The 26,850-nt window shown below is 47.6% G+C and overlaps 2 protein-coding genes across 10 annotated transcripts in view; one reads left to right on the top strand and one right to left on the bottom strand.

Moving 5' to 3' along the window:
- PPP2R2C (protein phosphatase 2 regulatory subunit Bgamma) overlaps window positions 1-26,850 on the bottom strand; it is a 947,578-nt gene that overhangs the window by 521,557 nt on the left and 399,171 nt on the right. The gene's annotated exons all lie outside the window — the stretch shown is intronic.
- TBC1D14 (TBC1 domain family member 14) overlaps window positions 1-26,850 on the top strand; it is a 107,291-nt gene that overhangs the window by 7,945 nt on the left and 72,496 nt on the right. For all 9 annotated transcript variants that reach the window (XM_025438397.3, XM_049108019.1, XM_049108020.1 and 6 more), the window contains exon 2: window positions 3,182-3,920. In XM_025438397.3, coding sequence (XP_025294182.1) covers window positions 3,199-3,920 — 722 coding nt within the window. In that variant the 5' untranslated portion in view covers window positions 3,182-3,198. The remainder of the gene's footprint in view (window positions 1-3,181; window positions 3,921-26,850) is intronic.

Genomic DNA, 26,850 nt, shown 5'->3' on the forward strand with positions numbered 1-26,850 from the left:
ATGCTGAGAAAGGGTCCTTGGGTTCCCTCAACACTCATGTTTTGTGTTCCTGTGTCTTCTAGTATTGGAACTTCAGTTTATTATTTTTTTATTTACTTTTATTTATTTATTTTTTTAAAGAACTTCAGTTTAAATGCATTGTTTGCAGGTGCATCAGCTCTTTGTGTGGCTGAAGTAAAGGAAATTCACATTTATTGGGCACATACTATGGTCCGATGTGGGGTGTGCCAAGCCTTCTCATTTCATGTATCCTCAGACCAGCTGTGAGTTTTGTGGTGTTGCCCACTTGACTGCTGGCCAGGAGGGAAGTTGAGGCTCAGGAAGGTTAGACTTCTCCCCATGGTAAGTGGCAGAGCCAGAATGTCAGCTGGGCAGGTCACTTGGCTTTCAGCTCTGTTTGCTGTGAGGATTTCCTTTTGTGTTTCTGGCTTTTTGCCAGTTTGACCTGTCAGCCTATTGATGGTATTTTGATAATTTTTTTTTTAAGATTTTATTTATCCATTTGACAGAGCACAAGCAGGGGGAGCGGGAGAGGGAGAAGCAGGCTGTGTTGAGCAAGGAGCCCGATGTGGGGCTCCATCCCAGGACCCTGGGATCATGACCTGAGCCGAAGACAGATGCTTATTTGACTGAACCACCCAGGTGGCCCCGCCTCCCCCTTTTTAGAGTGTTTTGAGAATTCCAATAACTCTTGATATTGCAAAAGATTAGCTCTTCACTATGTGCTAGAAATGTTTCTTACTGTATTTTCCTTTCAATTAAAAAAAATGTAGAACTTTCAAGTGTGTGTACAGTTGAATCTCCCTGTGTCTTCCTGTTGTGAATCCTGTTTTTGCACAGTATGGTTGAGTTCAGGGACTTCCTAGGGCAGGGTCTTGGAAATAGTTGGCCATAGCTTTGCCTGGGGGAGCTTATGGCTAAGGACTCAGGATAGGGGCTCCAGCCCAGGAAAATGAGCACAGTGTGAACTGTGACACTGAAAACGTGTTCATGGGTGCTGAGGTGATGGCCAGACTCTTTCGGGGAAGTTTTTGCTCAGTAGGTTAGAAAAGTATTTGATGGAATACATTTATAATTTAGTTTTTGTATTAAATCATAATTTAAAAAAATAATAATTTTGTGTTTCATTTTGATGTACAATGTGATTCTGCCTTCTAAGAAAAATTGATAATCAGTTAGTACATCATCATGATTAAATAATCCTTCCTTACTCTCTGGGTCATATTTCACGTTTTTATATATAGTTCTATTTCTGAATTCTACATTTTGATTTATTCATATTTTTATTTCTGCTCTACTGTTGCACTGTCTGGTTCGTTTCTTTGGTTTTTCCCTCCCCTGTTCTGCTTTTAATTAATTTGCTTTTGCTGTGTTGACGTATAGAAGGGCCAGGCTTCCTGAAGGGGAGCAGGAAGGCTCAGGGACACCCAAAAGGGAGTGGCTTTCATTGTTCCCACTGTGCTTCAAAACCTTCACCCACCATCTCTTTGATGATGGCAGCTACCAATAGACCACCTGCTGCAGGGGGGCCTGTGCCTTGGGGATGCTTTTCTCATGGTACGTGACTTAATTCACCTCAGCCAGTCAGCACAGCTGTGATTAGAGCCCAGGAAAAGGCCCATTAGCACCCAAGAAAGTGGAGCACCTGGGTGGCTCCGTGGGTTCAGCGTCCTACTCTTGATCTCGGCTCAGGTCTTGATCTCAGGGTCGTGAGATCAATCCCTACATTGGAGTCCATGCTGAGCATGGAGCTTACTTAAAAATAACCCAAGAAAGTACTGTTCTTTCTGTTGTTCTAAACCACAGATCAGAGTTCAGTAACCACACCGGGTTTCTTTAATTTTGACATTTTAAAGGATAAGGAGAGATGGTAGTGTAACCTATGCGAGGGTTCTCAGTCTGCTAGGGGTTGTGTTGCCCAGGCTTGTGCGCCTCCTATCCCATCCTTCACACCCCAGTTTTTTTTTTTTTTTTAAGATTTTATTCATTTATTCATGAGAGAGACACAGAGAGAGAGAGAGAGGCAGAGACACAGGCAGAGGGAGAAGCAGGCTCCATGCAGGGAGCCCGGTGTGGGACTCCATCCTGGGACTCCAGGATCACGCCCTGGGCTGAAGGCAGGTGCTAAACCGCTGAGCCACCCAGGGACCCCCACACCCAGTCATAGGCCAGAGAACCACTGGCAGATGTGTGTCACTGACAGCTTTGACTTTTGTCACTCAAGTCTTTATTGTAGGTTTATGGTTTTATTTTTCCTTGATTATCTGTTGTCCTCGAGCCAGCCTTCTACCTGGGTTTTTATAACTGTACATTAAGCTATTCATCCAGTAGGTATGGCCTGTTTTGGGCTCTGCCCCATAGATCCCAGCCCTGCTGCTAAATAATAATATGATTTGGGCCCATTTCTTAACCTCTCTGAGGCTTGGTTTCCTCCATGGTGATGGGGATGATATACCCTACCTTGTGGACGTGAGTCAGGTGATGAAAACACTGTGAGGGGCCATGGCTGACTTGGATGCAGATGGGGTCATCTCATGGCACATGGCCTACACAGTCCTATTGTTCCCTGTTGTGGTGATGACATCTTGATTTTTCTGTCTTGGAACAAGTAGAACTTGATTTACGTATGGGTTATGAATTCATGTACTTTTTTTTTTTTGAATTCATGTACTTTTGACAGAGGTACTCCGTCATTTATTTTGGGCATGGAGCCCAACTTGGGGCTCAAACTCACAACTATGAGATCAAGACGTGAGCTGAGATCTGAGATCTAGAATTGGCTGCTCCAACTGAGCCACCCAGGCGCCCCTTCTGTTTATCATTTTTCAAAAAACATGAAAAACAACCCTTTCTTGCCTGGCCCAGTCCTCACACCCCCTGTGCTGGCCTAGGAGTCAGATATGTGACTGGTGGGATGCTGGTGATAATGAGCAAGGGGACTGTTTAAGTATTTTTTACCCTAGCTATAGCCTTCGTTTGGGTTATTGTCCTATTATTTTATATTATGGTAATATATGCTAAAATGTTAGGTTTTGGTCCTGAATTAAAACTTGGATATGTAGGACTTTTTTCAAGGATTCCTCCCTAAGAAGAGCTGTGTCAAATATCAGAATATTAGACCTGTGTCTTAGGCTTTTATAGATATTGTCTTAATTTCCATTTTTGTGTTTTTGCTTCCTAGTTCTTCCTTGGACCAAGATGACTGATGGAAACCTCTCCGCCTCTACAAATGGCGTAGCCTTGATGGGCATTCTGGATGGTCGGCCAGGAGACCACATTCAGAACCTGCAACACTTGAATCTCAAGGCACCCAGATCCCTCTCATTGCCAGAGTCTGGGCCCAAGTTGAAACTTGGTCCTTTGGAAGATCGGCACAGCCTTAAGTCTGTGGACTCGGGCATTCCTACCCTAGAGATCAGTAACCCAGAACCCGTTCCCTGCAGTGTGGTCCACGTGAAGAGGAAGCCATCGGAGTCGGAGATCGTCCCTGAGCGGGCTTGCCAGAGCGCATGCCCGCTACCATCCTACACACCACCGGCTCCCAGCAGCACCGAGTGGGAGCAGAGTGTGCGGAAGTCATCCACGTTCCCCAGGACAGGCTATGACTCGGTGAAGCTCTATAGCCCCACCTCGAAAGCCCTGAACCGCAGCGACGATGTCTCCGTCTGCAGTGTGTCTAGTCTTGGCACAGAGCTGTCAACCACGCTGTCTGTCAGCAATGAGGACATTTTGGACCTGGTGGTCACAAGCAGCTCCAGTGCCATCGTGACCCTGGAGAGTGATGATGACCCTCAGTTTACTGATGTCACCTTGAGCTCCAGCAAGGAAACCCGGGAGCTGTGCCAGCAGGACTGTGCTGATGGAACTGAGGATGGGAGTAAACTGAAAATTTTGGGGCCACTTAGTAGCTTCTTTACCAGGTAACACTGTCTTTGTCTCTACAAGAGCTAGGTTCTCCAGACCAGCTGCCTGTGCCCATCCAAAATGTGCTGTGTGTGTCCTGGCTTGCTGAGCAGGCCCTGAGTCATCCAAGCTATTGGGTCTTCTTCCCATAGCCCAGAGTCCTGTGCGGTTGTGTGTAGGACTAGTCTGTCAGAGGTTCTGCTGTTTGAGCCCTTGCTGCCAGCTGTCCTCTCTGTGTCCTTCCCTGGCTGACTCTCACACTTTGTTGTCACTCCCAGGCCTCTGACCTGCTATGGCTGAGGGTGACCCACAGGTGGCCCGTGTTAACAGATCAGCAGCCTTACTTTGTCACCCTTGTCCTCTGAAGGGCCCTTTATGATAATCACTTGAGTTTCTTGGGCCAAGTGGAGGTTTAGTAACCCATGTTTCCACCTCTGGCCCCCACTGGCATAACCCAGGGCTAGTGTTTCCAGGCAGCCTTGGTCTCTGTGCCTCCACAGGGCTGGTGTCCCTGTTCTGGACCTGGTGCTGCTTCTGTCACTGCATGGCATCCTCTGCTTTCCCACCTGTGTTGGGACCAGGCCACTAAGGTGCCAGAGCAGGGCCTGTGGGGTCCCTGTGTCTCACCTCAAGTCCTTGGGGACAGCTCCCCTGGAACCTGCCTCTTAACTTGGGCTCCCATGTTTTTGTTCAGCATCTGTGTGTGTGTTCCCTGGTCTGCTCTTGGCAGGTAATATGGGAATATTAAGAGCAGAGAAGTGGTTATAGGTAATCACTCGGGGTGGGGCCAGGGGTTGGCGGTGGTGGCCAGGGACACATCAGTCAGTCATATAAGCCACTATGGCCCTGAAGCTGGGCAGTGCTGTGAGGAAGGGCACAGGGGCTGTGAGAGGATGGGTGGGAGAGTGGCAACCTGTTCCTAGCTACTCATTGGGGGGCCCATTTCTGTAGTTCACTCCAGCTGCCCCTTGCATGTGTGTGCTATAGCAAAGCCCATGTAGGTCTGCATGTTCCTTTTTTAGAAAGCATTTATTTATTTGAGAGCACATGAGTGAAGAGAGGGGCAGAGGGACAAGGAGAATCTCAAGCAGACTCCCTATTGAGCATGGATCCTGACCCGGGGCTTGAACCCACGACCCTGAGGTGAAATAAAGAGTCAGATGCTTAACTGACTGAGTGACCCAGGTGCCCCTGGGTGTCCCTTTGAAGTGGTGTGCTCTGCTGGCTGGGGTTGGCTGGAGACTTCTGTCACTGTGGGCATGAATGTGAACTCAACACTGCCCCAGCTGCTTCATCATTTGAATGTGGAGATCATGTTGAGTAAACCTAAGACCAGTCTTGAGGGAGAAGATCCCCAGTGCAGGCTCTGGTTTGGGGGGCACCTCTTCTCTCATGTGTGGACAGGCAAGCATCCAGCCACCACCCTAGTCCCAGAACTCCATCACCCAGGACCACTTCAGTGGGAGGAGCCCAGGAACTTTGGGGAGAGAGTCACTGTCCTGAGGCCAAGCCCTCAAATAGGCTGCTGTGGTTCCGATTTGTGTGGCTGAGCTGTTCTCTTGACTCAGATCAGTGTCTGCAGGTTTTCAGAACTACGTGGGGGTTCTTGGCAAATTTGGAAATGTGATTCAAAATGAGGGTGGCTGGGAAGCATCCTGGAGGTGAGGGCTGAGATTCATCTTGAACAGAGCTGCATCTGCATCCTAGCTGTGTGACCTTGAATACATTACTTCACTCTCTGAGTGAGTTCTCTCTAAAATCGCATGAGTAAGTGCCCAGCACAAGGTGCTTGTTATGTTATTAATAAAGGTCCTCTTATGAGCCCTACTTCATGTGGTGGTCACGGGAATGCAGTGGCTCACATGTGTGAAATGGGATCGACCCACCCAGAGTCAGCTCTCTGGGATCCGTCACTTGTGATCACCACGGCTGTGCTTTTCTTTGTCAGCTGCGCCTTTCTTTGTTGGCTGCCTTGTCTCACTGTGTTAGAGCTTTGATAGGAAACACCGTCAGTTACCGTGGATTGTTGCTAAAGCTACTGTTTTTTTCAGATTGAAGTGTTGCTGACATGCAGTATCATGCTAGTTTCAGGTCTTGCACAGAGTGACTGAACATTTACGTCTATGACTCAGTGATCCCAGAGATGAATCCAGTGCCGTCTGTCCCGTACAGAGGTGTTTCTGTCATTGACTACATTACATCCCTGTGTTGTCCACTGTATCCTTTGGTATTATTTATTTTTGTATCTGGAAGTTTGTGCCTTTTAATCCGCTTTGTTTGTTTTGTACCTCCTCCTCCTCTTCCTCACGAGATTGCTTTTTGTATCTGAGTCTGTTTCTGTGTTGTTTGGTTTTTTAGGGTCTGCATATAACTGAAATTATGTAGTACGGGAAAGCTGCTGTTTCTTGAAAATCTTTCATAGCTTTGTGCTGCAGAAATGTCTCCTCTCTGTTTTATTCTTTGGTTCTTGTCTCCTTACCCCTTTTATAAAACATTTTTCAAACATGTATTTATTTATTTAAATAATCTCCATACCCAACTTGGGGCTCGAACTCCCGACCTCAAGATCAACAGCTGCATACCCCACCAACTGAGCCAGCCAGACACCCCCTCCCTTGCCCTTTTGATGGCTGTGACATTGTTGTGAACAACTATTAAGTATTTTGGGGAAGCAGGTGCAATATTAATGACAAATGCATCAAAATATATGATCTTATGGGCTGAACCTAGTGAGTTTTTCATCCTAGAGTCTTAAAGTGTGAAAGTTTCAATGTGAGAGGAGAGTTTTAATCTAGAATTCCTTTGAGGAGGAAAAGGGGTCTGTGCCAGAAATGTTTGGAACCCACTAAACATTTTACAGGAGAATTACAGAGGGGGCCTGGTACGTAGTAAGGATTGAGTTTTGTTGAGGGCAGGGTTGGGGCTAGAGCTGGGCCTTTGGGGTTTCCAGCCAGGGCTTCTGAGTCTTTCTGTTTCTCCATTTTATCTCCTGCACCCAGGTGACATTCTTTACCCTAGTGCCCATCTGTTCTCATTGTCCTCACAGAGCCAATTTCTAGGAAATTGTAGGAGGAAGTGTGGGTGGGACTGTGGAAGGCTCATCTCGGAGAACAGGGCTCAGAGGAAGGGGTCATGGAACTTGTGGCCTGAGGGGGCAGACTGGTTGGTGGCCATGACTGCTTGATGAAGGTGGCCTGGGTAAGACAGGCCCAGAGAAGTGACAGGGTGGCAGGCTGGGCCTGACCACTGCCTTGAGAAAGCTGCAGACTCAGCATTCTCTGTCCCTTTTCTCTCTTCATCCTGCAGGCTGTTGGAAGCCCCTGTGCTGCAGCTCCCACCTTGAGCTGAGACATAGTCCTGGTGGGGGAGATGGAGCAGACACGGGGGGTGGGGATGGTGTGAGGGCTGTCCTAGAGGTGTGAGCATGTGAGGGTGCCAATGTTGAGTGCTGCTTCAGGAGTCATACTGGCTAGATTCAGTGTGAGCTCTCCCACTTACAAGCTGTGTAACCTCGGGCAAGTTAGTTCATTCTTCTCTGAGCCTTAAATGGAGCATAAGACTGCCTAAGGTTAGAGATCAAGTAGATAAAGAAAGCATCTAGCACATTGCCTGGTAAGTAGTAGCAATCTATGATTCTAATGTCAATGTCATTTCTGAGAAACACATTTTTGTGAAATTTTCTCTAGTTCTTCTAATATGGTACTGACTTTAATCAAAAGTTGTTGAAAAAGTTAAGTCAGGATTTCTGCACTGTTGATGTTTTGGGATGGATGAATCTTTGTCGTGGGGGCCGTCCTGTGCATTGAAGGCTGTCTAGCCGCCTCCCTGGCCTGTAGCCACTAGATGCCAGGACCACTTCCCAGTTATGCAGCAAGGCATCACCTTATATCCTGGGAAGGGAGGGGTTGGAAGAGTGGACAAAATCACCCAGCCTTTGAGAACCATCCTGCTGGTAGGTTGTAAATGTTGGTGTTTGTTTCCTTGAAGAAAATTTACTAATGTAATTTGAGTAGGATCCTCTTCTTGTTTGGAGGGAGCGACTGTGTTTAAGGGATTCTATGCCTCCTGTGTATTTTTATTTTATTATTTTATTTACTATTATTTTTAAAGATTAATTTATTTGTTTATTCATGAGACACAGAGAGGCAGAGGGAGAAGCAGACTCCCTGCAGGGAGCCTGATGTGGGACTTGATCTCAGGACCCTGGAATCACAACCTGAGCCAAAGGCAGACACTCAACTACTGAGCCACCCAGGTGCCCCTACTATTACTATTTTAATGATTTTATTTATTTATTAAAGGGAGAGAGCAGGAGCAGGGGGAGGGGCAGAGGGAGAAGGAGGAGCAGACTCCCCATCAGGGAACCCGATGCAGGGCTCCATCCCAGGACCCTGGGATCATGACCTGAGCGGAAGACGGGTGTTTCACCGACTGAGCCACCCAGGTGCCTCTCCCATGTAGTTTTAACAGTATTTGTGTAGATACCTGGACAGCAAAGACAAGGGGGATGCAGTAATACACATGTTTCTCATAGGATATAGATTGTTTCTGTGAAGGTGAGGATTTAAGGCCGCTAATCTGCACTGGCCTGGAAGGTAATAATCAGCTTTGACCACTTACCGCTGCTTTGGCGGCCCTTTATGCAGCTCTCAGCAGAGATGGTCTGGGTGTCCTTGCTGAGCAGCGATGCTTGCACTGCAGTGGAAGAATGAGAAGCGGCTTGTGGAGGGAAGCTGAGGGAAAGGGAGCAGCTTGCCGGAGGCTAGGAGGTGTGGTGCTCCTGTGTTCAAAGAGCTGTGATGATGCACTTTTCTGGTGTGCTTCCCCACCTGGTGGAGAGCCCCTTGGGTCACAGTCTGCATCTGGCTTACCCCAGCAGAGGTGACCTACATGTAACACAGGCGAGGAGTGTGCTGGGGGACCTGGAACTGCTCAGACCCAGGTTCAAACCATTTTTTACCTGTGTGACCTCAAGAACTCCCCCAACTTTTGTGATCCCCCGTGTACTGGGTGGTGGGGGCTCATTGTGCCTCTTGTAAAGAGTGGATAGAGTCTTTTTTTTTTTTTTAAGATTTTATTTATTTATTCATGAGAGACACAGGCAGAGGGAGAAGTAGGCTCCATGCAGGGAGCCTGATGTGGGACTCGATCCTGGTACTCCAGGATCATGCCCTGGGCCAAAGGCAGGTGCTCAATCGCTGAGCCACCCAGGGATCCCCTGATAGAGTCTTAAATGAGACAGTATGTAGAAGAAGCTCTGGGCAGAGCATAACTCCTGTGTGCAGCTTAGGTTTCTGGCCCTGCTCTCTGCTTCTGTTGGGGATTCATATATGATCCCACTGTTTTTAGGGGTCTGCAATAAAGATGTGAAACCACTGGTTTAAGAATAGTAAACCTTTATGGTGTTTTGACTTGGTGTTAATGTGTTTGATTAAAATTTTAGCCCCTGTACCGTTCTAGGTTTTGGGGATTTGATAACTTGGAAAGTGACATGAACAGTGCTGAGGAAGAAATGTGTTCCTTGCTTGCCTTTTTTTTTTAAGAAACTATTTTTTTTCTTTTTTTTGAGAGAGAGAGAGAGAGAAAGGTAGAGGTGGGACTCAGGCAGAGGGCAGTGAGAGAGAGAGAATCTTAGGCTCCAGACCCAACTCAGAGCCCAACACGGGTTTCCTTCCATCTTACAACCCTAAGATCATGACCTGAGCCGAAACCAAGAGTCAGACACGACCAGCTGAGCCCCCCAGGCATCCCCTCCTTGCTTTCTTTTTAGAGAGGTGAGTTTGTTTACTAACAGGGCAGATATACGTCAGGGACATTCTCTAGCTGGTGCCCCTGGCACAGGGAGTCACAGGCAGTGTCCCATGCTTGCCAGGTATCACTCTTAGCCCGTGGACATGGTTTCCTTGCTTGATCTTCAGTGACCTGACCATAGGAGAGAGTATGGTGTGGTAGGTAGATTCTGTGGGCTTGTTTCTCCTCCACGCCACCAGCCAAAGGGCACTTTCCTTCCCATGGTAGCTGGAGAATTAAAATTGTGTGTTTTCAGAGTCTCTTGGAGGTGGGGTTCTGGGTAGGAATTGGCTGCCATCAAATTCTCCCTTGATAAGAGGCTTGAGGCAGAACTAGAAGGAGACCGTGACGCTTCCCCCTTTATACTGATTTCTCCTGTCCAGCAATGGTGTGGCTCAGCCCCATGTTTATTCCCTGACTGTTGAGGGGCACCCACAGTGGAGGAGGAGGCCGTGGCAGTGGCTTCCCAATCCTGCCATGTTCTGGAATTCCCTAGTTCTAGTGGCAGCTCTGATGCAGCAGCTGCCTGGGTGTGTCAATGCTGTCTTGTGTGGGGAGCTGTGCTTGGGGCCCAGTTGAGAGCCAATGACTTCAACCCTTATAAAGATTTTGAAATCCTCTAAGTCCTTGAGTTATATCCTTTCTGCTTAAACATTTTTGAGTGGTTTCTGTAACCTGCACTGAAAGCTGATGGATTTGGGTAAGTTCTGTAATTTTTACTCATAGGTTTAGAGACTGAGGCAGGGGGCGAGAAGTAGCCTGTGGGGGATACAGCCATGGCACAGGGTGTAAGTCTGTGAACTTAGCTTTCTCATCTGGAAAATAGAAATAAGTTCACTGTCAAAGGGAGGAAGTGTATGTGGATGTGAAGCACCAAGCATGTAGGAGGCATACCAGTGTCTGTGTTATTTCTTTTTGCCTGACTCTGGTTTTCCATATGTGTGTATGCACATGAATACCCATGCACACATGTGTACGCACACTACCATACCCAGGAAGAGCCCTGGTTGGTGTTCACTGGATCTGGCTATTTGCTGGTATGTGGTCTTGGGTCAGCTTAGTGTCCTTGCTTGCAGAATGTGCTGAGGGCACCTTCCTTTCAGAGCTGTGAAAAGGAAAAGGAGCGGTGTGATCCAGGTGCTGAGCTACGAGTGCCAGGCAACGAGGGAAGGAGGAGATAGGAGGCCTCTGTGGAAGGTCCTGTGTGGTGTGATGACGGTCTGAAGAGAGACATGAACACAGCAGCAAGTCCCTGGGGAAGTCCAGAAAGAAATTCAGGGGCTGAGAGGACAATGGGCCTTTGTAAATGTCTTCCGTGTGCACAAGGTGGAGATAGTGACCTTAGGCAGAAGGATCAACATGTGTAAAGTCATAGGAGCAGGAAAAAGCTCAGCATTTCTGGGAAAGCACCATGGCCTGAGGTCCTCAGGATGGAGAACAGGGGTAGGAGAGGTGACCAGACAGGTATGGAGAGTCCAGATTGGGCAGGGCTTGTAAGACCACGTTTAGACCCCCAAACTCAAAGCACGTAAGAGCCAGACAGTAACATAAAGTTCTGCACAGGTGTTCCCTGGGGAGGGGGGCTCTGTCATGCTCCTGGGGTGGCCAGTAGCTGCCTCATGGCTCCTGGGCACCATCTCCCCACTGGACATAGACTCATGTGCTCAACTCCAAAGTCCCCACTCCTTTTACAAAAGACACTACACTACCTCTTTTTAAACATTTATTCTTATTTTCAAATAATCTGTACTCCCAGTGTGGGCTCAGATTCACCTCCCTGAGATCAAGAGTTGCATGGTCTACCTATTGAGCCAACCAGGTTCCCCCTATGCTGCCTCTTGTGACATGTGTGCCGTCATCACATGTTGGTTGCAGGGGTACCTGGGACTGGGAGAGCAAGAGGAGCTGAGCTGCAGCCAGGTTCAGTGCAGGCTATGCGGGTGTGTCACTAGAAAGAGCAGGCAGGTTCACTGCACAGGGACAGGCAGCAGAGACCTATGCTGGGAGGTCAGCTCTGTGAGTCCCCTCAGGGCATGGAAGTTCCTTCATGGGAAAAGGGCATGGTGTATGAGCAGGATGAGGATGCTTTCCCTCTCACCGTGTGGGATTCCCGGAGTGAGCCTGGGTAAGGCCTTCCTGGGCTGGCTTTTGGGGAGGGCAGAGCAGAATCAGGGGCAGGCCTGGGTGGCCATGAGTGTGAGAGAAGCAGAGAAGATTTAATAAGGATACTAGGAGGGTGGTTGCTGTTATACTAACCACACATCCATGAGGTGTCTTGATTATTCAGAGTGTTGTCCTTTGTGTTTTGAATGTTTTTGTCGGCACTCGCATAGCCTGGGTCCTCTGGCCCTGTTTGGATCAGTGTACTCCCAGGGTTTCAGCTCCTCTTGGAGTGGAACTCCACTTGAAGTGGGACTTCATGCACCAGGTAGACTTGTAGCAACTCAATGCCTTGATTATGGAATGCGTGCCTTTCTTTTCCAACCACTGACAACCACCAAGCTGCTACCAACCATTGTCTCGGCACCTGGGAGGTCATGGGTGCTCTGGCTCCAGGTGAACCTCATTTTGATGTAGTTCTTCCAGTTTGGGGAGGGTGCAGTGAATGGTGTTGCCCTGCAGATGTACCGAGCAGGAGCCACAGGCGGCCAGCTGTCCACATGGGACACCTGCTGCTGCAGAAACTGTTGGGAGAGCCAGTCTGGCAGCAGGATGGCTGTGCTTAGAACCGCCAAGTTCAGGGGTATGCTGCACTGCCTGCCTGTGTTTTGCTGTGCTTCGCTTGTTTCCTTTTGGCAGCAAATCACAAACACAGGTTCTCAAGTGCCTGCAGTGTGCCAGGCATTGTGCTGGGCCCTTAAATATGTTTCTCATCATGCATTTTTTCAAGAAGTATTTCCTGAGCATCTGCCATTTGCCAAAGCATGGTTCTAGGTGTTTAGGATTTGTCTGTGGACAAGACAAAGGCCCTTGTCCTTGAGGACCATCTAGTCTAGTGGGAGGAGGCGGCTAATACCCATAGTAAGTAAATGGAGAACAGATGTTGGCAGATCAGCACCATGGGGAAAATGAGGCAGAGAGGCAGGAGGAGAGATTGGCTAGGCCGGGCTATACAACAGGCTGGTCAGCGGGGCCCCCAAAGCGGGGCCTGCCAGGTGCTGGAGCAAGAGAGACTGAAGCAGAGATGAAGGGCTGGGGAAGTTGACCCAGCAGACCCCTGGCAGAGACAGGCAGGGAAGGGCCCAGGTAGGCCTGCTGAGTAGAGGGCAGTGCAGAGGCCATGTGCCAGACCAAGTGAGCCATGTGCCGGGGGAGTGGAGATGAGGACACAGGAGCAGGTCCTGTGCTGGCCTGTGGGCCATGGTAGGGCTGCCTTTGGCTCACAGTGGGGAGAGCAGCTGCAGACCTGACCACAGGAGTCATACTAGTCATCTATGAGTTTATGTAGACAGTTTATGTAGTTTATGTAGATATGTATATCTATGTACGTGGTGCATGACAAGTAACCAAATAGTGGATTAAAACATCAGAGGCTTGTGGTCACACTGCTGGGTTCTCTCTTGAGCTCTTGCAAGGACGGAACCAAGGCACTGGCCAGCTAATGGGGTCTAGAGGCTTGAGTAAGGAGCTGTCAGCTTCCAGCTCAGTCGATTGATTGTTGGCAGAGGTTTGAGGACTGAGCCCTTGGTTCCTTGATGCCCGTCAGGTGGGGGCTGCTTGTAGCTCCTTCCTGTAGTGCCCCCTCAGTCTCCAGAGCCAGCAGTGGAGAGTTCCCCTTGTGTAGAGTCCTTCTCACACTTTGAGCCTCTTTTGCCAGGGAGGGCTCCAGTTGGCTTTTAAGGGCTCACTGATTAGGTAAGGCCAACCAAGAATAATCTCCCTTTCCTGAAGTGATCTGTGCCACACGACATAACCTGACATGGGAGCAACTGTCTCAATGTAGTCATAGTTTATACCCAAATTCAAGGGAGGCTGGAGAAGTAGGGGGCCAGGTTGGTATACTGGAAGCTGGAGAGGGGATGAGGTGGGGAATAGCATGGGGTTTGAGAAAGAGCAAGAGGAGGGAAGCTGCTAACAGCAAAGACAGATGTGGTGACAGCTGGAGGAAGAAGTGGCATGAGATTTTTTTTTTTTTGAAGACTGGAGAAATAGGTGTTTTGTTCACCTGGAAAATAATAGAAGCAAACATAACTAGAGAGAGGAGGACTTACGGAGCGTGTCCTTCAGTGGCATCTGAAGGCATGAGATCTGGTGCTCACGTGGACAAACTGGCTTTAGCTGTGTGGAATCCTCCAGACTAAGAAGCGGTAAAGCAGAGGATGTGGGTGCAGAGGCTGGAGGACAGATGTGGCCATGAGGTCTGTGGGAGTCCTCACTTTCTTTTATTTAGTGCAGGTGGACTGCTTTGTTATTTTTTAGTGCCATGTCATTATTTTTCTGTGTGTGCGAATATAGATTTTTAGTTTCAACATATTTCCCTTTTTAATAGACTTTTTAAGAGCAATTTTATATCACAGAGAAATTAAGCAGAAAGTGTAGGGTTGACGGCATGTGGCTGGCTAAGTTTGTAGGGCATGCGACTTCATCTCAGGGCCTCAGGGCCGTTAGTTCAAGCCCCATGCTGGGTGTGGAATCTAAGTTGAAAAAAAAAAAAAAAAGAGAGAAAGTGCAGAGTTCCCATAGAATCCCCAGCTGCCAGTAGAGGTACAGCCTCCCCCATATCAACATCCTTCCCAGAGACGTACCTCTTACAGTCACTGGACCTGCCCTGACACGTCATCATCACCCAGAGTCCACACTTCACATCTGGGTCACTCTCGGTGTTGTGTATTCCGTGCATAATGACACGGATCCATCGTTACAGTATCAAACAGAGGAGCCTCACTGCCCTGGACAGCCTCCCTGCTCTACTTGTTCCTCCCTCCCTCCCCACACACCCCTGGCAACCACTGATTTTCCTGCCTCCATAGTTTTCTCTTCTCCAGAATGTCATGTAGCTGGAATCCTAACAGCGCAGCCTTTTAGATTGGCTTCTTTCACTTAGTAATGTTCATTTAAGGTTTTTCCCTGTCTTTTCATGCCTTGATGTAGCTCATTTCTTCTTAGCACCAAATAATACTTCATTGTCTGGAACAGACCACTTATTTTTCCATTCATTTACTGAAGGACATCCTGGTTGCTTCCAAGATTTAGCAATTAGGAATAAAGTGGCTGTAAAGACTCATGTGCGGGTTTTTGTGTCGACAAGTTTTCAACTCCTTTGGGTAAACACCAAGGAGCCTGATTGCTGGATCAAATCTAAGAGTGTGTTTAATTTCATAAGAAACTGCCAAACTGCTTGTAGAGCAGCCATCCTATTTTGCATTCCCACCCACAGTGAGTGAGAGTTCCTGCTGCTCCAGGAAGTGCGTTTTCTTGTGAAGTAGGGAGCAGGGTCCTCTGCTGACGGTGAGGCTGGGGATGGGCCCATGGGGTACAGGAGGGGAGGTGTGATGAAGGAAGAGATGTGAAAGTGGCTGTAGGGGGAATAGGATGGGGAAGTGTGATTGCAGGAGTGGAGGGGGGCAGGATCTGGCTCTGAGGTTAGACAGCAGGCAGTGTGCCTGTTGGGGGTACCTGTGCTGGGCACAGGCATGTTGGGGGGCATGGTGGTAATTGTGTTGAGTAGGGTGAAATGAGGGGAGGCAGTGTGAGGGAGTGTGTCAGAGTGTTACCTGGCCTGGGGGATGTCAGGGTGAGTGGCAGCAGAAGGAGGATGGACCAGTGGGGACCTTGGTGGGTGGAGTAATTAGAAGAACAAGTTGGGAAGATCCAGGCCTGAGGGTAGTAGGATGCCTTCATTGTGTGGATAAATGGGCTTAGGTCACACAGCTAGTTGGCAGTGGAGCTTGGAGGGTCAGCTGCCACCTTGGCCCCTGCCCTGGTCTGACAGCAAAGTTCTACCCTGGGCAGTCATGTGCTGTTCCCGCTGCATCTGGTGAATCCTCCAGGGAGGGTTGAAGAAAGGAGGCCAAAGCGCCTTCATTCTCCCCCTTTCTGGTGCTGGAGCAGGGGGAAGCACTGTTGTTAATGACGGGTGCTTCTTCCCATTTAGAACAGCAAAATGTCCTGAGGGAGAGTTTGGCATGGGGTGCCCTGCTGTGGGCACTGTGCCTTGGAGTGGACACAACCTCATGTGATCCTCTGGAGAGGCCCGGGCCAGGATGGCAAGAGGGGAAGGAAATGCCAACAGGAAATGTCCAGGAGGAACATGGACCATCATCATGTTGGGTGTGGGCCACCACTTCCTCTTCTTCAGCCCTTGGCCTTCTCCAGGGGCCTCTGTCCTCACTCCAGCTGGCTGCTCGGGTCGATGTTCCTTTGACATTCCCCACCTGGCACCAGCCCCGACAGCATCCCTGCCTCAGGCTTTGCCTGTAGACTAGTGAGGGGGCAGCTTTCCCATGCAGGACCACCTTCTCCATGCTCCTCTTAGGATCTGCATCCTTGTGTCATTTTTGCAGTTGCTTAACCATGGTCAGGTTCCCTCCAGCCTCTATGTGAGGACCAGCCTCACGTGCCTTCTGTGTGCCCCAATGTGCCCTGTTCACATCGGGAGGGGGTGAGGTGCGTCACAGAAACTGCACAGGTGCTGTGGCTTTGGCTGCTGTCCTTCTGTTGGGCCCGACCTCTGCTGCATTCACGCTTCCGGAGTGTCTGTTGGGGCCGGAGCCACTTGAGGTCAGCATGGAGTGCAGTGCAGGTGAAGACCCGGATGTTCAGGGAGGTCACAGCAGCTGCCATTTCCTGGCCCCGTGTGGGAAGGGCTGTGGAGGCCGCAGTGGAGCCTCATAGATGTCAGCAGGGGTGGGTGTTGCCCTTACTCTGCCACTTACTCCCCCTGCACTGGCAGCAAGTTGCTGTATCCCATGTGTCAAATGGGGACTCGGGCAGGTGGTCTTCTCCAGCCCCCGAATCTGCCCCCCAAGCTTGGGCCCCCCTCAAGGGCTGCATCTTACTCATCCTGTGCTGGCACCTAGTTGGAACTCAGTAAATATTTGTCAGATAGTTGAATTGAGATGCCCTATCTGTCCTCAGGGAACACCTCCCCGGTACCCAGTGCTGACAATGCAGCCACCAACAGCCCTGTCCCCCCAAATAAAAGGAACAGGTGCCACTTGTAGTTCACAGTGGGCACATGGTTGCAAGAGATGCTGCATGTATCAGGCTTTAGGTGGTAGGGAGAAATAATCGCAGGGTGTCAGAAGAGGAGTGAGGGATGGTAGGCCACGGGGGTCCCAGCCTCCTTGAGAAGCAGAAACCAGTGGGCTCGTGCCCCTGGCCCCTTGGTACCTTCTGTGCGCTTGGGCATCACCTGTTCCTTCATCTGGGGTCTTAGATTGGGGCATGATTGCTGCCTGTGCTGTCCAATGTGTTAGCTGCTAGCCATGCATGGCAATTTAGACTGGATTAAAGTTGGAAATCTCACTCCTCAGCCGCAGAAGCCACATTCTTGTGCCCAGGGGCCACCTCATTGAAGAGCTCAGATTTGTGCTTTTGCAACCTTGTGGGAAGTTCTGTTTGGTAGTAGTGGCCAGTCAGGGTGGCAATCTGCGATTTAATTTTTAGCCTTTGTTCTTGTGGGGATGTATTAAAGCAGCACACGGTGGTTGTGAAAGAAGCGAATCCGATATGAAGTACGTGAAGCCGAGGGAAGCCTGCAGAAAGAACCATCCGCTGGGACCCCTGGGAGAGGGCAGGAGGCTGAGGCAAGGTGGCATGTGAGTAAGGCAGGCCCAGTGGGGAGGGCCGACAGCTGCCTTGCAGGGTGTTGAGAATCCCACTCGAGGTCCTGTCTCACACTGCCTCTGAGCTCTAGGGCACATTTCAGTATCTGGGGAACTGCACACAGTGGAGGTGGAGGGGCTTGCACCCCTGAGGCGTCCTGTGGTGCCTCTAGCCTGGAGACCAAGGACTCGGAGGGCGTTCAGAGAGGGCAGTGATCTGTCTTGCCCTTCTGGCAGGTGGCTGGGCATGTGGCTCTATTTTCCTTGGTTTCTTAGCTCTGAAATGGCGATAACAAGGCAGAGCGTGCAGAGTGCTTGGCATGGTGATTGATGTGCTGCGACCTCACTAGAATTTATCAAGGATCTCTTTCCTGCTTTTTGCTTGAATGAGCAAAGGAGTTAGTGAATGCTAGTAATGCTCCTGTCCAGGAGCTGAGCAGCAGAAAAGGGAAAACCGATAAACTAAGGATTTAATCAGTCCTGAAGAGGGAACGAGATTGACTGACTTCCTTTTTGTGATTGATGACTCAAGTGAGAACTGGCTACCAGCTCGGCTTTCCTGTTCTGTACTGGATGTGAACCTAGGGGAACACGAAAATGTTCTGTGTCCCAGTTGGGTCTGATGACCTGTTGTCCTTCCCTTGGGTGGGTTAGAAGACTTCTCTCTGTTTGAGGAAAGAAACCTTTAAAGCTCAGCCACTTCTTGTTGGGTGCAGACATTGAAATTCCCATCTGTCTCAGATGGGGAGGGCAGACATCTTCACTGTGGGGTGTTAGGGGCGGTTTCTGTCAGAAGTGGCGTGACCTGGGACACCTGGGTGGCTCAGTGGTTGAGCATCTGCCTTCAGCCCAGGATGGATCCCGGGGTCCTGGGATCAAGTCCTGCATCGGGCTCCCTGCAGGGAGCCTGCTTCTCCCTCTGCCTGTGTCTCTGCCTCTCTCTCTGTGTCTCTTGTGAATAAATAAATAAAATCTTTTTTTTTTTTTTAAAGGAGTGGCATGCACTGAACTGAGAAAACTTTTTCGGCCTGCACATCTGCTTATATCCTGTTGGAGAGCCAGATGGTGTTCCTGATAAACCTTGCAGGCTGCACTGGTTTCTCTGTAGCATTTCTGCCCTGATTTCTGGCAGGTGCTGGTGCTCATAGAAATTTCACGCCTGTGGGGCACAGCCAGTTAAGTGGGTGAGTCAGGTTGTGATCTCAGGGCTATGAGTTTGAGCCCCATGTCAGGCTCTATGCTTTGCTCTGAGTCTGCTTAAGTTTCTGTCTGCCTCCTCCCCTCTCCTACTGCACTCACTCTCCTTTTCTCTCTCTATCTAAAATAAATACGTCCTTAAATTTTTTTTTTCCACACCTGTAAGCAAGGTAGTTTAGTTTTGGGGAGTGGGAGAAAGAAGAATGTATGTGTTTTGTGCAGGATTTCCGAGTTTATGCAGCACCCTCTGTGCTCTGGCATTATGGGGAAATCATATGCTGTGTCTTTATGGGAACTCCCAGATGTCTATGTTTAGGTGAGGTTCTTTTTGTCCTCGGTGAGGTTTTTTATGGTCAGGCTGACCCTGGGAGGGGTGATTCAGTAGGAAATCCCAGACACTTTGTGGGAGCACAACAGAACCCACAGGCAGCCCTGTTCCTGCAGAGCGGTTCTCCAGCCACCAGCTACTTCTGCTTACAAATTAATCTTTTGCCCAATTGGGCAAAAGTAAAATCTGTTCTACTTAAAAAATGTTCACAGAATAACAACAATGAAAGCTGTCTTGTTCTGTTTTTTACCTATTGGTGCCTGTTGTAAAGTGTTTGTATATTTATTTTGCTGGTGGGACACTAAATATTTGGCATAGGGAACATTAAATTCTCTTCTGCACTCTGTATTTTTCGTGTGCATACAGATCTTACTAGATTGCCACATCAAATCAGCTAGTTCCTGTTGATGGTAAGTGAGCAGAGTTTGTAACTGAGAGTTGTTTTGATTTCAGTTTTGCTGATTCTTTGTTGTGAGTAGTTGTGGTTTATCGCAGGATTCCTGTAAGGTTCTGTAAATGGAAGAGTCATGAGTCATCCAGATTTGCCTAAGAGGCGTTTGGGGCCTGCAATGGTCTGGTTTTCCTGTTAATTCCTCTTTGCTTCTAGCCAGAGGCTTTTCAAATCCAGGCTCTGTGCACACAGTGTTCGAGGAGTAGCACATGTCTGCAGGAGTTCGAAAATGATGGTTTGGGGATGCCTGGGTGACTCAGTGGTAGAGCGTCTGCCTTTGGCTCAGGACATGATCCTGGAGTTCCGGGGTCAACTCCCACATTGGGCTCCTGCATGGAGCCTGCTTCTCCCTCTGCCTGTGTCGCTGCCTCTCTCTGTGTCTCTCAAGAATAAATAATCCGAACCCTCGTTGTTTTTTTGTTTTTTTTTTTTTAAGATTTTTTTTTAAAAGATTTTATTTATTCATGATAGTCACACAGAGAGAGACAGAGAGGCAGAGACACAGGCAGAGGGAGAAGCAGGCTCCATGCACTGGGAGCCCGACATGGGATTCGATCCTGGGTCTCCAGGATTGCGCCCTGGGCCAAAGGCAGGTGCCAAACCGCTGCGCCACCCAGGGATCCCTTTTTTTAAGATTTTATTTAAGTCCTAACCTCCTTTAGGTTTCAGCTTTGGGTATGAGACCCATTTCCCTCCAGGAGGGGAGATACCGGAGAGTACTGCAGACATGGAGGGGGAGCCTGGCCTAGGGAGGGAGAAGCGACCAAAAGGCCAGGCAGACAAGGACATTGGCTATTGGGTGAGCCTTTGTCCTAGCGCCCGAGGAGTCCTTATCCCAGAATGAATGGGTTTTAGTCCTTTTAGAAGTTCCTTTGAAAATGGGTATTTTTAAAGCAGAAGAAATTGAGTAGTGGTCAGAGTTGGTGGAGAAAACATGTGGATGTGTATTTACTTGTGCAGTTGTCACTCCTATATAATAAACTAAAAATCTGTGTGGTGGCACAGGCATGATGGAAGTTCATCTGTGGCTCGTGCCCTCCCAGGGTCTTGCCATCTTGGGGCTCTGGTGGTTGTTCCCTAAGGTCTGTGGGTGCCTCTGCATCAAGCCCGGAAGGGGAGAGCTCAGGAAGGGGCCAGGTGGGGGATTTTTCTGAGCCAGGTACATGTGGCGCCGCTGGCAGTGTTTTGGGTGGAACTTGGTCACATGGCCAAGCCCACCTATCAGGGAGGTTGGGAAATGGGGCCAGTGCCCAGCACATGAGGAAGTGGGTTTGGTGAATAGCTGGGAGCATGGGCCATTTTTCAGGATCATTTTTCTTTACCACCTCCCCCTCCGCCTTCATGAGAATTAAATGCCTGGAGTTGATGAGTTGAATGCATTGTTATTCTCTTGCCTAAATGGTAGTTCCCACCCCATGCAGGAGAAACACCAAACTACTTGTTGCGGCATAAGGAGCATTCTGGGTGCACCCTTGCCTACCTCTTAGACCTCCAGCTTCCATTTCGTGCTGTAGCCATACTTAGAATTCTCTGAACCAGCTGTGTCTTGTCTCTGCACCTTGGCCCATTCTCCTCCTTCTGCCTGGCAAACTTCTGTTTGTCCTTTAGGGTTCCACTTATGTGACACCTCCTCTAGGAAGCCTTCTCCAATCACTGCAACCCCTTCCAGGGCCTTCATTTGGATCCCACAGTCCTTGGACTTCTGAGACAGCGTTGACAGCCTTGCCACTGCCTCGACTGTGAGCTTCTTGAAGGCAAGGGCCACATATTATTCCTTGTTTTCCTAGCTGGTACAGACACTTAGTATAAGTACAGTAAATAATCTGAAGTGAATGATAGTAGACTATAAATTTTAAAAAGTAAAAAATCTGATATACTTTTATTTTATTTAAAAAAATTTTAAAAGATTTTATTTATTCATGAAAGACAGAGAGAGAGAGAGAGAGAGAGAGAGTGAGGCAGAGACACAGGCAGAGGGAGAAGCAGGCTCCATGCAGGGAGCCCGACGTGGGACTTGATCCTGGGTCTTCAGGATCATGCCCTGGGCTGAAGGCGGTCCTAAACCCCTGAGCCACCGGGGCTGCCTTCTGATATACTTTTAAATCTAAAAATTTATTTTTTTTTTCAGTTTTATTATTGTCATAGATACAGGGAAAAGACTCTCCCCAACAGTTTAGTCTCCCATGTCAGGTCACACAGTTGTGTAGGTTTTGGATTATGTGTGCAGCATCCATACCTTTGGTGTCCACAAAGCTGGAATGTTCTGAGAGATTTTTGGTGTTTTTTGTTTTTTGGGTTTCTTTTTTTTTTTTTTTTTAAGGATGATAAACTTTTTTTTTTAAACACATGTTTTCTTAAAGTTGCCCTTTGTTTAAAAATATACAGGAAAATTTTGGGTTTTTTATGTTCATCCTTCTATTTTTGCCCTTTCTACTTTATACCTACTACCAATTTTTCCTTCCTACCTTATTTCCTTAAAGACTTCTTATGAATTTTTTTTTTTTTTTAAGATTTGGTTTATTTATTCATGAGAGACACAGAGAGAGAGAGAGAGGCAGAGACACAAGCAGAGGGAGAAGCAGGCTCCATGCAGGGAGCCTGACATGGGACTTGATCCTGGGTCTCCAGGATCAGGCCCCGGGCTGAAGGCGGCACTAAACTGCTGAGCCACCTGGGCTGCCCCTCTTATGAATTTTAAACCTAAAAATGTATGCTGTTCTACAGTTTTGTATCCTCATTTTTACTTCTAGAAGACATTTCCCCGCATAATTAGAAAGTGTTCACATGTTTATTAACGTCCTTGTGGTATTTCATGCAGTGAATCATTTACTGATCCAACAATAAGGAAATGGATTTTGCACTTGACAGGATGAGCACTGGGTGTTATTCTGTATGTTGGCAAATTGAACACCAATAAAAAATAAATTTATTATTAAAAAAAAGAAAAAAAACGGAAATCGATTTTGTTCCTGCTTTTGGATGATAAAATGACTGATGTGCATGTCAGCTTGTGTTATCTGCTATTCCTATGATTTCCTAGGACAGATTCCCATAAGTGCTTCTTGTTTCTGTGACCGCTGTCCTGACTCCTGGGTCAGTTCTGACCTGCTATCCACTATCATGGATGTGAACACCCTGGTGCTCTCTGACCATGGTGTGACTTTACTGGCAGTGAAAAGCCAGCCTCTCTTTTATGAATGAAGATAGTCTCGATGAGGACTGATGGGCTGTTAGAATTTGTCATAGCTCTGGCCACAGGTTACTATGAATTGATGTTGGGAGGATTTGTCCTCCTGGGTACCGCGGTCTACAGAATGCAGAGATGCTTGTGGTTTTCTGTTCTCCTCCTGCTGGTCCCCTTGCTTGGACTCATGAAACTCACCCTGAGCCCAGCACTGCTGGCTCACACTTTCCTGCTTTTGCCTAAGATACCCGCCTCCCCTCTGCTGCATGTCACCTTGGTCCATTTCTGCACATCTTTGAGGCCCCGTCTCACTAACTCTTCTTCTCTGAAGCCTTCTTGGCATCCCCAGGACCAATGGGACCTTATCAGCCTGGAACATTAGCAGATGTGGCTTGGTTTTGTCCACTTGTGCAGTGTGGACTCCTGTTCCTAGAATTGCATATAAGAGTGGCTTTTTTTAATCTGCAGGGGTACAGCCTGCTTTGTGCCTTGCTCTAGGCCTGGCATTTTTCATATTTGAGAAGATAGGGATCGGCTGGCTGGCTGGCTTCCGGGAGCATGGCCTAGATTTGCTGCAGTGGAGGGAGAGGGCACATTCAGGTGAGCTCTGAAAGCCACCTGGGTTAGGAAAATTTCCCTACTTCCTGGATCAGTAGAAAGAAGAGCCTGGAATATCCTAGAAGAGCTCACTTTATAAGGCAGGTGTTTACAGTGTGGTTTTGCTTTTGTGACTTAACAATTGTTGAGGTAGTTTAAGACAAAATCTGAAAGATAGTAATTCACTTTTTTCAGAAGCTGCTGGAAAGAGGCTAATCTCAAATTCATATAGATTAAAGTATCAACTAAAGAAACAAGGAAGGGAAACATTTATTAGTTAAAGAGCAAAGTTCTCAGCACTTTTGCTGCACAAGAGAATTGTCCGGAAAACCAAGAAAAGAAATTAGTGTCCAGGCCCCACCTTCAGAGATAAGTTTTCATTTATTTGGGGTGAGACTTGGGCATTAGGAATTTTTAAAAGCTCCCTGGGTAGTTCGAGCATGCAGCCAGGATTGAGAACCACCAGTGAAAGGTATGCGTTTGAGGCCAAATCTGAGCCCTTCGGTTTATTGTGTGACCTTAGGCAAGGTGATAGCTCTGAACCTGGCCATCTTTAAGACAAGGAAAATCACACCTGAGCCTTGGGAGGTTGAGGGCCTGTGTCTGGTCATTAGTGATCACATTCAGTGTACTCTTGGCATCGTGCCCAGGACGTAGTGTGCTCCACATATATTTGTTGAATGAAAAAAAATAATGCGTATGCCTAGGATTAGGATTGAATGAGGTTGAACGAGGTGAGAACCTTGGCCCTGTGTGGTAAATAAATCACCCTGGGTTTGCTTAAAAAGCGTACTTTATGGTCCCATACCTGGTAACTGGAGGGTAGGGACTCCGTTCAGCAGGTGGGAAGACTGAGAGTGGTTCATTTCTTACTCAAAGTCAGACAGCTTTCCAGGAAGCTGGCATTTGAGCCCAGGTCTGCCTGACACTGAGTCTCATACATGCTCTCTGTGCCTTTGGTTGAATCTTATTTCTTAAGGTCCCTAAAATGGAAAGGATGGACTTGGGGCACCTGGGTGGCTCAGTGCTTGAGCGTCTGCCTTCGGCTCAGGTAGTGATCCCAGGGTCCTAGGATCGAGTCCCACATCGGGCTCCCCGCAGGGAGCCTGCTTCTCCCTCTGCCTATGTCTCTGCACCTCTCTCTGTGTCTCTCATGAGTAAATAATATCTTTTAAAAAAGGGGGAAAGGATGGAGCCATTCACCCCATCTTTCAACTATCGCTATTCGTTAGGCAGCTCTTGCTCTGTGACACTTACAGGCAGCTCTTCTTTCCTTCTTTTCCCCACTTTTCAGTTGGATATTAAAAATCAATTGGTATTTTTCCCCTTAAGAAAATAGCATTGTGTGTGACATTGTACAGGCGTTTTCTCCCTGCCTTTTCTGGCCTGAGCTGATGTTAGAGAAAGAGTCCTGTGGAACTTCTGCCTCTGCGCTTAGCTGTTAAAGAGCGTTTGAAGGAGGCCTCAAGGAGCTTGTGGTGACACAGGAGAGCATTGGGTCTTGTTTTGGACTCAGTGACTTAGCAGTGAGAGGCACAAGGCTGGGGTGCCAGCCAGGGTTAGTTAATGAGTTACCTGTGGTGCCTCCTAGCCAGCAGATTTTCTGCCAGGCCCTGGGAATACAAGGGCCAAATAGGCTGTGCCTTGGCCTCCAGCACAGCCAGAAATGACCACTAAGATAGGATTCCCCAGCCCGCTGCTCAAGATGAGTGTGAGAGTGCTCTTGAGAGGTGTGATGGGGAGGAGGTGCATCAGCCAGAGAGGCTCTGGAAGACAGGGGTGGGAGTTGAGCTGGCGGTGACTGGAGGGGGGTGCAGGGTGACATGTACAAAGGAAGCACACTCACGCATCGGCCCTGTGGAGAGTATTACCTACACCCCTAGAAGTCTCCGTCCTATGCCTTCCCTGTCAGAATCTCACTCCCCAAGGGCATCTGCTGTTCCGACTTCTGTCACCATAGATTAGTGTGTGTTTGTTTTAACTTTAGATAACTGGAGTCATACAGCATATACTTTTGTGTCTGGCTTGCTTTGCCATTCATGTGTCATTCACCTGGCTTGTTGCTCTGCAGCAGCAGTATTCACTTACTTCATTATTTATAGTTTCAGATGTATAGATACACCACTGCATGTTCTGTAGAGATACAGGTGGACATTGGGTTTGTTTAGAGTTTGAAAAATGGGGAGAACGCTTATCACAATACTCTGCATGTGTGTTGTGGTATATGGATCCCTGGGTGGGGGGATTGCTTAGTCTGCTTCAGTAGATGCTGCTGAGTGGTTTCCAATGTGTTTGTACTACAGGGTGATTGTTCATATTTCTAGCAACACGCAGGGATTCTGGGTACTATATATCCTCTCCAAAATTTGGATTGTTTAGCCTTTTGTTTGCTTTTGCCATTCTGGTGATAGATAGGGTAAAGGTTACCTGATTTTCATTTTCATTTCCTTGATGACTGATGATTTGGTGCACCTCTTCAAATCTTATTGACCATTTGGAATCTTTGGCGAAGTATCTACAGTTGTCTCACTGACTTGTAGGCGTACTTTATATATGCAAGAGAAGAGTCCTTTGTGAGATGGACGTATTGCGAATATATTCAACACTATGGCTTACTTTTTCATTGTCTTAATGTTTTTTGCTTTCTTAACAAAAGTTCTTTTTAAAAAAAAAAAAAAGATTTTATTTATTTGTTCATGAGAGACACAGAGAGAGAGAGGCAGAGACACAAGGCAGAGGCAGAAGCAGGCTCCATGCAGGGAGCCCGATGCGAGACTCGATCCTGGGTCTCCAGGATCACACCTGGGGCTGAAGGCGGCGCTAAACCACTGAGCCACCCGGGCTGCCCTCAAAAGTTCTTAATTGTAATAAATTCTGGTTTTTAGGATCTTTTCTTTTTTATGATTAGTGCCTTTTGTATCCTGTTTAAGAAATTCTTTGTTCCCTTCCAGAAGTTTTGTTTTGCCACTGGATCCATGATCTATTGGAATTAATTTTGTGTATAGTATGAGGTAGTGCTTAATGTTTATTTACTGTAAAGATCATCCTGCTCACTGAACCTTTGAAATGAATCAGGTGACTATATATGTTCCGTTTTTCACTATTAATAGCTTATAATAGGTCTTGATATCTCATAGAGTAAGTCCTTCTACTTCTTTGTTCTTCTTTATTTTGACTCTTCTAGGTATTTTTCATTTCTGTATAAATTTTACAATCAACTTGGCAATTACTACAAAAAAATCTGTAGTTTTGTTTGTAATTACATTGAATTCATTGATTTTTTTTTTTACTATATGAAGACTTCAGATCTTTGAATGTGGCATTTTCTTCTGTTTATTTAGGTTTTCTTTAATTTCTCCACAATATTTTATAGTTTTTTTTTATGTGAAGGTCTTTGTGTTTCTTTCATTACATTTATTCCAAGGTAATTGTTAATTTCTGATGGTTTTACAGATTCCATTTTATAAATGTTTGCTAGAAATTCAGTTAATTTTGTATATAGAACTTGAATCCTGTGGTCTTGCTAAATTCAATTATTCTAATAGTTTATCTTTGAATTCTTCTGGATTTTCTTTGTAGAAGATATGCTGTCATGTGGATGAGGTTTACCTCTTCCAGTTCTTATACTTTTCAT

This window comes from Canis lupus, chromosome 3 (genome assembly GCF_003254725.2).
Source record: "Canis lupus dingo isolate Sandy chromosome 3, ASM325472v2, whole genome shotgun sequence".
Taxonomy (NCBI): Eukaryota; Metazoa; Chordata; class Mammalia; order Carnivora; family Canidae; genus Canis; species Canis lupus.